The 12,957-nt window shown below is 35.1% G+C and overlaps 1 protein-coding gene across 16 annotated transcripts in view; it reads right to left on the bottom strand.

The window, feature by feature from the left end:
• Positions 1 to 12,957, bottom strand: part of CADPS2 (calcium dependent secretion activator 2) — a 439,469-nt gene that overhangs the window by 18,751 nt on the left and 407,761 nt on the right. For all 16 annotated transcript variants that reach the window (XM_031665933.1, XM_031665918.1, XM_031665925.1 and 13 more), the window contains one exon: positions 7,667 to 7,774. In XM_031665933.1, the coding sequence (XP_031521793.1) occupies positions 7,667 to 7,774 (108 nt within the window). The remainder of the gene's footprint in view (positions 1 to 7,666; positions 7,775 to 12,957) is intronic.

Below are 12,957 nucleotides of genomic sequence, written 5' to 3'. Positions count from 1 at the left end.
AGGCCAAACAACTTCAGTTTGAGTCCAAATACCATAAGTAAACCAAAGCAGGATTATATACAATGAAACACAACAATGACAACAGCTGGAAAACAATGTGTTAAAAGCAGCTAAGTAACACATTGCTACAACATGTGAGATGAATGAGACACTCCTCCTATCATACATATAACCAAAAAGTTAAACTTTTTAAACCTTTAGTACACAATGAGGTACTGAGGTACACAACACAACGATGTTTAGAAATAAATTACCTCGCCTGGGCATGGTGGCTAATGCCTGTAATTCGAGCATTTTGAGAGGCCAAAGTGGGGAGACTGCCTGAGTTCAGGAGTTCGAGACCACCCTGGGCAACATGGTGAAACCCTGTCTCCACTAAAGTACAAAACATTAGCCAGACATGGTGGCACACACCTGTAGTCCCAGTTACTTGGGAGACTGAGGAAGAATTGCTTGAGCCTGGGAGGCAGAGGTTACAGTGAGCTGAGATTGCACCATGCACTCTAGCTTAGACTACAGAGTAAGACTCTGTCTCAAAAAAAAAAAAAAACAAAAAACACAAAAACCCAATAAATAAATAACCTCAAACGGCCTCAAGTACATCACTGTACTCATATCATACATCCCTTTCTACAGATGGAAAAGGAAAATAATGGCTATGACATGGGAATAATATTAGTATTTTAGTGTTGATAGGAAAATCATGGTTGGGCATACTGGTACAACAGTTAATTATTATATATAATAGTACTTTTATACAAAAATAAAACCAAAATGAAAATACCCTAATGGGAATCTATACTAATTTATGAAGACCATATAACAACTATACAGTTATTAAAAAGTGAAACATAATTGAAAAGAGGTAAACTGCTATTTTAAAACCGACATTCACATGTAAGAAAGTTTCCCATTTTTCTTTTTGAGACAGGGTCTTGCTCTGTCAGCCTCAAACTCCTCGACTTGGATGATCCTCTCGCCTTAGCCTATGAAGTAGCTGGGACTACAGGAACACACTATCACGCTAGGCTAATTTTTATATATATATATAATATATATATAATATATATTATATATAACATAGCAACAAATAACATAATATATAACATAGCAACAAATCGTTATATGTTGCTATATATATAAAATATATATAATATATATTATATATATAGAGAGAGTAACAATTTGTTGCTATGTTGCCCAGGATCTTCTTGAACTCCTAGACTTAAGTGATCATTCTCACGTTGACCTCTTGAAGTGTTGGGATTATAGGCATGAGCCACCCTGCCCAGCTAGAATACTTCTATATCGTGGAATTATAAGACATGCAAGAAGGCAAAGATGGTCTTCCATCTCAGTGGGTTCCAGCCTGCATTCCTAGTAAACAGGCTGATTACATACACAAAGAAACTCGCCCAAATAATATGATTGAAAAAGTACATTATCAGCGCTAAATGCATACAACCAAGTGTACTGTGAAAGTTCTATTTAATGGTCACTCTTATCTATGTTTTGTTGATTTCAATTGTGTATTCTGAAAGTTCTATTTAATGGTCACTCTTATCCATGTTTTGTTGATTTCAACTATTCTCAGGAAATCAACATAGTAATAAACAATCTTTAAATACATTAAGAATAGCAGTGTTAATCTTACCAAGAATGAGTAAATTCTCACAACAAAATGTTTGGGCACTGATGTGAAACACTAGCTCAAAAGTTCTGGGCAGGCTGGGGGTGGTGACTCATGTCTGTAATCTCAGCACTTTGGGAGGTGGAGGCAGACAGATCTTCTGGGGATAGGAGTTTGAGACTAGCCTGGCCAACACTGTGAAACCCTGTTTCTACTAAAAATATAAAAATTAGCCAGGCGTAGTGATGCATGCCTGTAGTCCCAGCTACTCTGGAGCTGAGGCAAGAGAATCATTTTAACCTGGAAGTGGAGGTTGCAGTGAGCCGAGATTGCACCACTGCATTCCAGGCTCAGTGACAAGAGCAAAACTCCATCTAAAAAAAGAAAAATGTTCTGGGCATATCCCCCTTTCTTAAAATTTGGGAGTCCAGAGGCAAACAAGAGCATGGAAGTGCAAAATCAGTTTCATTTTGAGAAGCACATTCGGTTACAATATTTTCATTATTTTCTTTTTATCTTACACTAATAGGCTACTGAATCCATTTATATAGTATAGGTCAATTTTACTTAAAATGTTTAATTTAGAGTTTCTTTACTGGAAAGTAAGCATTCTTTTCAGAGAAAGTCCTGGGAAATTAATCCTTTATAAAATGCTGTTTGGATGAATATAACTGATTAACTATCATTTAAAGAATTACTTTAAATTTTACAAGACATCATAACATTAAAAAAATCTTGTGGAGATGAAACTCCTCCACAATTAAACATTTAATCAATTTATAACAAAGAGCATGTGTAATCTGCATGATTTACCAATTAAATATTGTACCCTGATGTGTCTTCAGCATCATGAGAGCTAAAATGAGATAGTTCCCAAGGGATTCAAGGTGGGCAGTGCCCAATAAATGCACAATGGTTTAGAGAGTTGGGTAGGTTTAGTGTCTATCTGGGAAAATAAGATGTGCTTCAGTCAACTCTCAATTACCTCCACATTTCAACATTCTTGAACCTTGGAAAATGACAAGAGAAATGCTGTTGTGGTCATTACTACAGATGTCAGTTTTGACTTCTGAAACATCACTACTTTCCAGCCCAGAGAGCCAAAGCTCTGAAGAAATGTACCGGCATCTCTGCTGGCACATGTATACCCATGTGTGTAGCTTGTGCTACATGTTCTGAAACCTAAGAGAGTGAGCAGCCACTCTGCCTAGGAAGAAACATCATAGTAGGCATTAAAAATGGAATTGAAGAATTAGAAAATCTTAGTCATACTTTTCATATTGGGATTAGTTTGAAGTTGGTTTTGATTTGATAAAAATTTTAAAAAGACTGCTGACAATGATGTCTTATGTGTTAAAAAAAAAAAAAAAGACATTGGGGTACGAGAGAGAGCCTCAAAGCACAAAAACTTTCTTTTGGTATATCATGATCTTTCCTACTACAGGATAATTTCTTTCAGGTTTTCTTACCCAATAAGTCACTTTTTTAAAATTGGAAAAGTAAATGTAGCATGTAAATTATAAACTTAGCATGTGCCTCAGTGGCCACGTGAGAGGCAGAGATACCCTCTGTTTAAAACATCCTGGTCACCTGGAAACACTGAGCCTGAATACAGAGTATATGTATTGCAACTTTAAAAAAAAATTTGGATTTCAGAACCACAGTGATAGATATACACAATGTCATATAGCACAGCTATTTTTGTAGATAGATTTTCTTTTCTATTAATCTACTGCACATGCTACTGCTTCTTGGGTGGGACACTTTGTTTTCACCTGGCTATCACAAAATAACTTAGAAATTACTATTCTGAAGTACAAGATCCTTTATGCAACCAGCCCAGTAATTTCTGTCATCATTGCTAACATTAAAATTGGTTTAAAATCTGGAAGAGTTTCAGAAATCATCTGGAGTTCCAGACCAACAACTTTAGTTTACATGTACTAAGTAAACTGAGTCTTACACAGATGGCATAACTTTTTCAAACTCAACCAGATATTTAATGGCAGAACTGTGATTGGAACTCAAGTTCCTGCATTCTCGGACCAGAGCTTTTCCCATAACACTATTTTATCATTTCAAATTTTGTAAGTCAGAGGTAAGGTAGAGACAGCATAGATTTTGAAACTTGAGAATACGATTTCAAAGTTTAACTCAACAATCCACAAATCACTTAACTTCTCTGAGTGGGAGATCGTTTTAACCTAAAAACAGGAATAAAATGGGATTGACGGGATCTAGCCTAGGAGCTTGGAAATGATATAGGTGAAGCACCTAGCACATTTCCTGGAACAAGGAGGTGGCCAGGGAATGGTAGTGGTGAAAGCTATGGCTATTATTTTGATAGTTTGAAAAGATTAAGGATGTACCTTAAACAAACTTAGTTTTCTCTGTTAACATCATGGACCTGCTATAATTTATTTATACTTTTAAAAAATTATTTCTGTTTTAAGCAAAAAGTGTTTTGTAAATGTGACTACTTAGGAAGTGAATATAATGCCTTCACATTTGTCTTAATATTAGCTTTTGTGACCCTCAAAGGATACTTTTAATTTTAATATTTCAAGATTTGATATAAAAATTGAAGATTATCCTATTTATGACCTTTAAGGTAATGCACATTTTATTCATTTCCTCTTTCATACTTTGACATTAGTGACTTGTTATTGGAGATGGGAATGATAGCAGCAGTGCAGAATGCTCCAGAAGCAGATTTTGTGTGGAAAATGGCTGTGTAGGTTGACACTGAAAACTCTTGAAGATATCATTCTCATTCCTAAATAATTGGGCACAAATCTAGGGCAATGTCATGTTTTTGGTCTTAAGCAATAGCACCTTATTTAAACCAAACCCTGGGGTATTTCATCACAAAAATAAGGAACAATCAAGATGTTTAAATGATCAAAAAGTTATAGAGGTCAGGGATACTGTGAGTAGTTAGTTACTACACTCAGGGGAAGTTCCACAAACTTTTTAACATAGCCGCATCACCTGCAAAGACTATTTAGTAAAACATGCTTTCCAAAAATGTTGGGGGCAGGGTGAATATGTTTTGCAGACTAATTGTTTTATATAAAAATAGTGTTATGTGTGGTATTTCCAAAACTAAGTGAATTTCTTGAAGAGTTTAAGCCCTCATGTTGCATGACCCGGAAACTGTAGCCCTTGTTTTCTTATCTGGGTTGGTTAAAACAACTAAGTTTTAACTCATTATAATACGTGTGTAGGCATGTTTTCACTTGCATCTGAAGATAACAAGATCCATTTACTTACTTATATAGGAAATACTCTAATTGGAATAGCAAAAGTTTGTCGTGATGCCTGAATGAAATTATTCTCTTCAATCTTTATCTGTAATAGGCTAAGGTTGCTAACAGTATTTATAGGGTCATTATTTTCAACTGTTTTTTGACACCTAACAATATTATTTTAGGCTCTAGCCAAGTAGATTTCCAATAATTATATAATGTCTCTCAGTAATGATCTGTTGCTTAAGATACACATTCTACTTTACCTTTTAACACGTACTTGATAACCTCTCATTTTCTAACTGTAATTGAGGCAAATTCAGTCTTGGCTAATTAGGGGCTTTTAGATCCCCTCATACATGTTATTCTTGATGACAAATCAACAGAATTAGGGTCTATTTTTATTTTTAAATAAAGTAATTAAAAATGTGCAATTTAAAAATATTAGAATGTTTAAGGACATTACAATTATTTTACAAATAACAAGTCCAATGTTCTACCGGGGATATTCAAAATACAAAACCTTCACAACCAAAACAGAATGATTGCTTATTAAGGGTTACTTTTAGACCCACAGCCATGTCAGATGCTTAGGTATTGAATGAAAGTATATATAACAAGGGCAATTAAACTAGTGTCATATTTTAATGTTGGCCTCCTTAGAGCCACTTTAGTTCCCTCTGTCTGTTATTGTTGCCACAAAGAAAGTCTTCCAAAGAACTTCAGTGAATGAAGAGGAGTTGGAAGTAGAGAATAACTTCAAGGAGAAAAAACTACCTTTATAATGAACTGATGGCAAGAATGGATTGCAGTAAATAGGTCACCAAGTCAAAAAACTGAAGATGTTCAGAAGGTTCACCCTCTCCCCTTGACAAATCTATCTACGATGGTCTACTTATAGAATGGCTTTAACTCTTCATCATAGAAGATGTGCTTTAGCTATTCTAAGAAGAAACATAATGGGAATAACATCAACTCAATTTCCCTCTTCTGTTCAACAGTTTTGAAAATCACCACATTAGCAGAAAAAGTAAAAGAGAACTTGGAAATGGAACATATGCTTGTAAATTCAGAGCAATACCAAATGGAAGCAGAATTTGCTAATATGGTTTCAGTATTTTGTAAAAGAGCCAGCTGGATGGATAATTTTTCTACCCCTGCAGGGCATCAAAGCATTTAGAAAATCATTTTTTTCACACATATTAACACTTAGCTTATTAAAACAGGTGATACTTTTTATTGTAAGATGGCCTGAGTAAAGGGTAGAAACAGAAAACATGAAAGATAAGATTCATTTTGACCACCCAAACTGACAGTGAACACTGACACGAGAGACCATGGCAGAGAGGATGACGTAGCAGGACCTTCTGTAACTGCCACAGCTGAAGTGTCACCATGAAGCCCGTGAATTGCTGTTACGAAAACATTTGCAGTAACTTGCATAATTAAATGAAACTGCCAGAAAAGCATTTCTAAAATGCAGAGAAGATGTACATAAATAAATAAGCTTCAAAGCAAATATTACATTTAGGAATCTGTATTGTGGTGAATTATGCAAAGTTATGTTACAAGCAAAGTATCATTTCCTTTGAACTGACTGTAAATTACAAACAAATGACAACATTGTTATTTAAATTGACTGCTCTCTTAGTCTCCTTTACAGATACTGAATAAATGAAACATGATGATCACAGCATACAAAACCACAATCCTCATTTCTAGGCATTGTCATGCCTAAATGAAGACCTTAGTGCTGATAAAACTGTAATATTGCATATTTAGCACACATCAGTACTTTATATACAGATAAAAATGTTCAACAGCAGAGTGGCAGACACTGGGTTTACTGTAGCTTATTTGTTTAACTGTAGAATATCATATTGACTCAAAACATCTTATAGTAGGGACCACATCCATTAGAACATGATTCGGTTTATGGAATGCTACAAAAGGCAAGTGAAAAGATGCTGAACACCATAGTAAAATTATTATTATCTAGCTTGTTATAACTAACCTCAGGTTTTTGAGACTCATTCTAATGGTGACAATTTTCATGTAGAAAAGGAAGCTAATTAAGGCTTCCATCAGCAGTCAAAATAAGTATAAAAATTATCAGCGATGTTAGCTACAAATGAAGAGGAGTTGGAAATGGGGAATAACTTCAAGGAGAAAAAGCTTCTACCTTTATAATGAACTGATGGCAAGAATGGATTGCAGTAAATAGGTAACCAAGACAAAAAACTGAAGATGTTCAGAAGGCACCCCGCCGTCTCCCCTGGCCCACACACCAAAAAATATATCTTTGATGGTCTATTTCTAGAATGGCTTCAACTTTTTATTTTTTTATTCAGTCATTTTTTTGAGACCAAGTCTTACTCTGTCACCCAGGCTGGAGTGCAGTGGAGCAATCTTGGCTCACTGCAATCCCCGCCTTCCAGGCTCAAGTGATTCTTGTGCCTCAGCCTTTCAAGTAGCTGGGATTACAGGCATCCATCACTACACCCAGTTATGCCTTTTTTTTTTTGTATTTTTAGTAGAGACAGGGTTTTGCCATGTTGGCCAGGTTGATCTCGAACTCCTGCCCTCAAGTGATCCACTGGTCTCAGTCTCCTAAAGTGCTGGGATTACAGGCATGAGCCACCACGCCTGGCCGGCTTCAACTTTCTAGTATAGAAGATAAAGGATCATAGAAAGGAGAGTATGCTTTGCAAACATAGCATCAAAATTCAACTTTTCTCTTTGCAGTTTATCTATGGTGTCAGCATACCTTGCAAGGGAAGTTACTTACATCAAATAACTTTTCTATATACATTTCCTCATTGACCTTTTCTCGAAGAATATCTTGGTTTTGCCGAACAAACATAATATAGGTGTCTGCCAGATCCATTCCTGGTTTCTGTTGTGAAGGAAAAGCAGGGGGAACAAAATAACATCAGGTCTCAATTGTGAAATTATTATTTAATCACACCCTGAAATATAATTTTAAAACTTACAGTCATAACATGAGCTTAAGACTAAACCAACAGTGAGCATCTTCAATACATTCCATAATTAAAGCAAATAAAAGTTTATTACTAATGTTCACAACTTGAGATCAAATTGAAAATACAGAGTTGTAGATCTGTAGATATCTTTTCTGTTTGTTTGTTAAATGGCTATCTTGAAAGGCCAGTATATCAAGCAGTATACATGAACAAATTTTTCCAAAAATTTTCCATGTGTAATTAAATTTATCAATTGCAAATACAATTTACTTTGCATCATCTCTGGCTGGCTTATCAATAATATTTAAAAATGTGTGAGTACCATGGCTCATGCCTGTAATTTCAGCACTCTGAAAGGCTGAGGCAGGTGGATCGCTTGGGTCCAGGAGTTCAAGACCAGCCTGGTCAACATGGTGAAACCTCCTCTCCACAAAAAATAAAACATAAAAAAAAAAATAGCTGGGTGTGGTGGTATGCGCCTGCAGCCCCAGCTAGCTAGGAGGCTGAGGAGGAAGAATTGCTTGAGCCTGGGTGGTTGAGGTTGCAGTGAGCTGTGATCGTGCCACTGTACTCTAGCCTGGGCAACAGAGCCAGACCCTGTCTCAAACAAACAAATGAAACAAAATAAAACCAAACCAAAAAGTGTTAGCTTTCCTTAGGGTGCCTCCCTCAACTATTATGGGTGTTCAAGGAATACAAACTAAATTTTTTTATTAAGCTGAGTAAATTAGGAGGAAGATATTGGGGAAAAGATTTAATATATTACAAAATGAAATATAAAATATCTTGTGGATTATCCATTGCTTCTACCCAATATTTACCAATATTATCTGAACAATTTATTTCCTTTTAGAAATGTGGTAAGAGTATCAATGAACTAGTTTCCTGTGTAGAGCCAAAGACGTGGATTAAATACCTTTCCAAAGTTATCTAACATTTGGTGTCTTCTAATAGTAGAGGAGGTAATACAATTTCTCCTTGCTATAGATGCTACAAAGTCAGTACTAGGAAGGGATAGACGCCTGCATGGCTGCTAAAGACTTTTTCTTCTTGATTTATATTTAGCTCTTTCTTGAACTTCATGTAGCTGGACTAGATAATGAAAACTCTTGCTTGTGCCATGTACACCTGGGGTTGGTTCCTAATCTGTATTGAATTATTGATTAGAGTATGACATTAATAAGAACAAAATGATAAATATCTATCATTATGCATATCTGCTACCAGTTAGATAGGTAGATCTATTAGATTAGGTAGATCCATCTACCTAATGATAGATAGGTAGAACTGATGCCCAAATAAGTCAGTTAGCCTTGCATCATTTCATATTCACAGAACACATCTATAACCTTTGTCAGCAGACTCATTTGCAAAAGTAAATATTATAAGAAAATTAGGTGAAAGAGGATACGGGCCATTTAACTATTACCATTGCTGGAAAAAACAACTCAAGGTATACATGTGAGTGATGCTAGGACAGTGGTCACATCTTCTCCCTAAATGAAACACAGTTCTTGCCATTTTTTTTGGAGGGGTCATATTGATATAACATAATAAAATTGTCCATCTCTTAACCAATATATAGTATAGGCAATGAGCATGTCTTACTTATTCCATTTATAAAAAATAATTTGATTTTTTTGTTACAAAGTTATTTCTGTGCAGTAAGAATTACTGCAATTTCTTACTGCTCTTATATGTAGCCTAAAGGTCAATATATACCACATAAATTCAAGGATCCTTTCAACATCACCCTGATACAACATTAGCTGTAACTTGAAATAACTATATAAATGTCTTTACTAGTCTTTCCTTTAATAGCATTCATACACAATGTTGGCAATCTATTTTCAATCTAATGGAGGCAATTTATCAAATTCATTCCTTCACTATTCTAATAATTCTCATGAGCAATGTTTGAAAGTTTAAACAATTACAGATAGTCAATAAAAAAGCTAGACTGTTTTCTTCTTTGGGGCAGGGGAGATTATACATTAGTTTTTCCAGTGAAGAGGCAGGGTAATTTGTACAAAGATTACTACTATTAATACTTGAAGGAGGCCGGGCGCAGTGCTCATGCCCTGCAATCCCAGCACTTTGGGAGGTCGAGGCGGGCGGATCAAGAGGTCAGGAGATGGAGATCATCCTGGCTAACACGGTGAAGCCCCAAACCCCGTCTCTATAAAAAAAAATTAGCTGGGTGTGGTGGCTTGCACTTGTAGTCCCAGCTACTTGGGAGGCTGAGGCAGGAGAATCGCTTGAACCCAGAGGCAGAGGTTGCAGTGAACCGAGATTGCACCACTGTACTCCAGCCTGGGTGACAGAGACTCCGTCTCAAAAAAAAAAAAAAAAAAAAAAAAAAAAAAAAAAAAAAAACTTGAAGGAAACTAACTCCTAAGATACATATTTCTCTCTGTGCCTCTCAAACTTTGTCAAAACACTGAAAATGAGAACATTCAGAAAACCTACTGCTGCAGAACAAAAATGACATAAGAATGATTTTCAACACACAATAGCAAGTTAGCTCAGTATCTGAGTTTCAGGCAAGTACCCAGAAACAGGATGCTGTAATGTACAAAATACCAAGGTAGTTGGGTACAGCCCAGTTGAACTGGAAGTTGAAGAACAAACAAATGGGAGGCTTGTCTTTACTACTATTTCTTCCCACCCCAACCCCATTTGTGTTTCCATCTTTTAAAGGCCACTGCTTAAACATTCAGTTCAGTCAGTCACTAGACCTATCAGTCTCAGTGGAAACTAAGTTATAGCCAGGGAGACTGAATAATAATGACTTTAAACATTCACCATAGACACTAGGGTAATTTCTTTTCTGTTTCCTTGATCACTTATGAGATTAGACTATCATGAAACACTGTCCAGGAAGAGTTTATCTTCCACCATCTAAAACTAACAAACGGTTTACAGTTTAAGCCTGAAAGAAAATGAAATGCTTTTCCCTATTGGCAGATCCAAGGGCTATAATACTGAAATTTCTAAGTTGAGACAGTTCTACAACTTTATAAGGAAAGAAAAATCTCTGGTTGAGGATATGAGTTTGTTGTAAAAAATTAAGTGTTTCCTTTTCTTTTTAAAATTGCATTTTCTTCCCTTTTGGCAAATTAAGATCCACTTGCCTAAAAAGCAAACCCAGGATTCTTACATTCTTCATTGGAATTATTTCCTTCTTTATCATTGAGCTGTTTACTTATTCTTGAAACTGTGACATATGGGAATTTCACACCTAGTGAATATATTTTCATGTAGCTTGTGGCATGAGTGTATAATCATTAAAAGAATATACATAAGTAAGAGTAACTGCAACAGCTGGTGACATTTACCAATTAGAATTATAGTTCTTTAAAACACTTTATCCTTCATTTGGTGTATGAAGGGTAATTATCTCTGATAAATTGCTGAAAAAGATGTAATTTTCCTTTTAAACAGTTTCTACATACAGTACAAATGTGTTTGGATAGAACACATTATCGCTGGTTCAATGCTCCCATGTGCTAAGACTCTGTTTTATTATGGTGGTAAAATTTACACACTGCAAGTCACTGCATCTAATTCCATTAAGTGTTATCTTAAAAGAAAATGAAGTTTAGTGAGAATAACAACAACTAAGTATGATAGTACATTTTTGTGGGTTTTTTTTTTTTTTGGTGTGTAAATGAAAACAATACATATGCGTGCACTGTAAAGACAAACTATAACTACACATTCTGATACAAATGCATGACTACCCAATTATATCAAAAGAGTGGCCTGTTAGACTTCAACAGCTGTGGATTTGGATTACCTTTTATTAAGAATATTGTATTCTAGAGAGCCATATTTAGAAATATCTTCTGAATTGGTAATCATAGTTTTCTTAATATGAGAAAAATAACAAAAACCATATAGTCAGTACTCTACGTATTAAATGCCTTAGTTCACTACACACTAACTCTTCCATCTTGTTTATTAAGACAGTAATCTCTAAATCAAAGTAGCAGTTCCTAAATTACTTTTAATCTCATTCAGAAAATAATAGAATTTGTCTAGCACAGTTATAGTAAAAGAACACAAAAATCTAAAAAAATCCCTCATGAGCACAAAGGGATCAAGAACTATGGGAGGAAATGAAGTATTTTAAGGTGAGTTCCTCTGACACTGTATAAGTAACCGAATACATCAGTGAGTGAATGAGTTTAAGAAAGGGTGCAGACTCCAGCATTTTTTTTCAAGCATTAATCACTAGTTAACCTAGCAAGATGAACATGCTGTTTAAAAAGAAGAGAAAAGAATTCCTTGTTAATTATATGCTGCAAATGCTCTTGCTTCCTGCTGCTACACCTAATCCCACAGGTGCAAGTCTTCGCTTTCCCTATTCATGGGTAGGTGGGTGCAACACTGCAGTAATTTTTCACGGCAACAGATTTAGATACAGAAGAAGCTGCTTAACCTTCCACTGGAGGTTAACAATACACTACACAAACACTGTCATGGTGCCTATTTAACAAGGAGACAAATTTTTAAATATGCTATTCCAATCTCAAAGCTTAACTAGAAGCTACAGTGTAATTGACTTAATTTAAAAGTGCACTTCTCATAACCTAGAAAAGCATGCCTTGAAGAAACAATCAAGAGTGGAAGTGTAATATCCTGAGTTATGATTATCTGCATGCTTTGTAAATGAAATACCTGTGTCTGGCCATTCATTACCATTTGAGAAAAAAGGATCATGTAAGATACAAGACAATAAATAACATGTCTTTGAAATTTGAAATTGTAGTAGGAGCAATTTATATCTCAACTCTGGCATTTAAGAGTCAGTAAAAAATTATAATTGATCATAGAACATAGTTCTACAAACACATAATTTATCTCAGGTATTGTTAAAAACAATATTTTCTTTCACTATTTAATATATCTTTTAATGTTCTGGCATTTATCTATCAATTTCTGTATTTTCGTATTTGAATAAAAATGTTCTGAAACTTTTCAAAAGCATTTGAAGTAGTTTAAGTAAGTTATATATTCTCACATACTTAAAAAAGGTTTTTTCATATATTCATAATTATGTTGTAAAAAACCATAGTTTGCCAAGCTTTTA

Source organism: Papio anubis, chromosome 4 (assembly GCF_008728515.1).
Source record: "Papio anubis isolate 15944 chromosome 4, Panubis1.0, whole genome shotgun sequence".
Lineage (NCBI taxonomy): Eukaryota > Metazoa > Chordata > Mammalia > Primates > Cercopithecidae > Papio > Papio anubis.
This window is presented reverse-complemented; position numbering and strand designations above follow the sequence as displayed.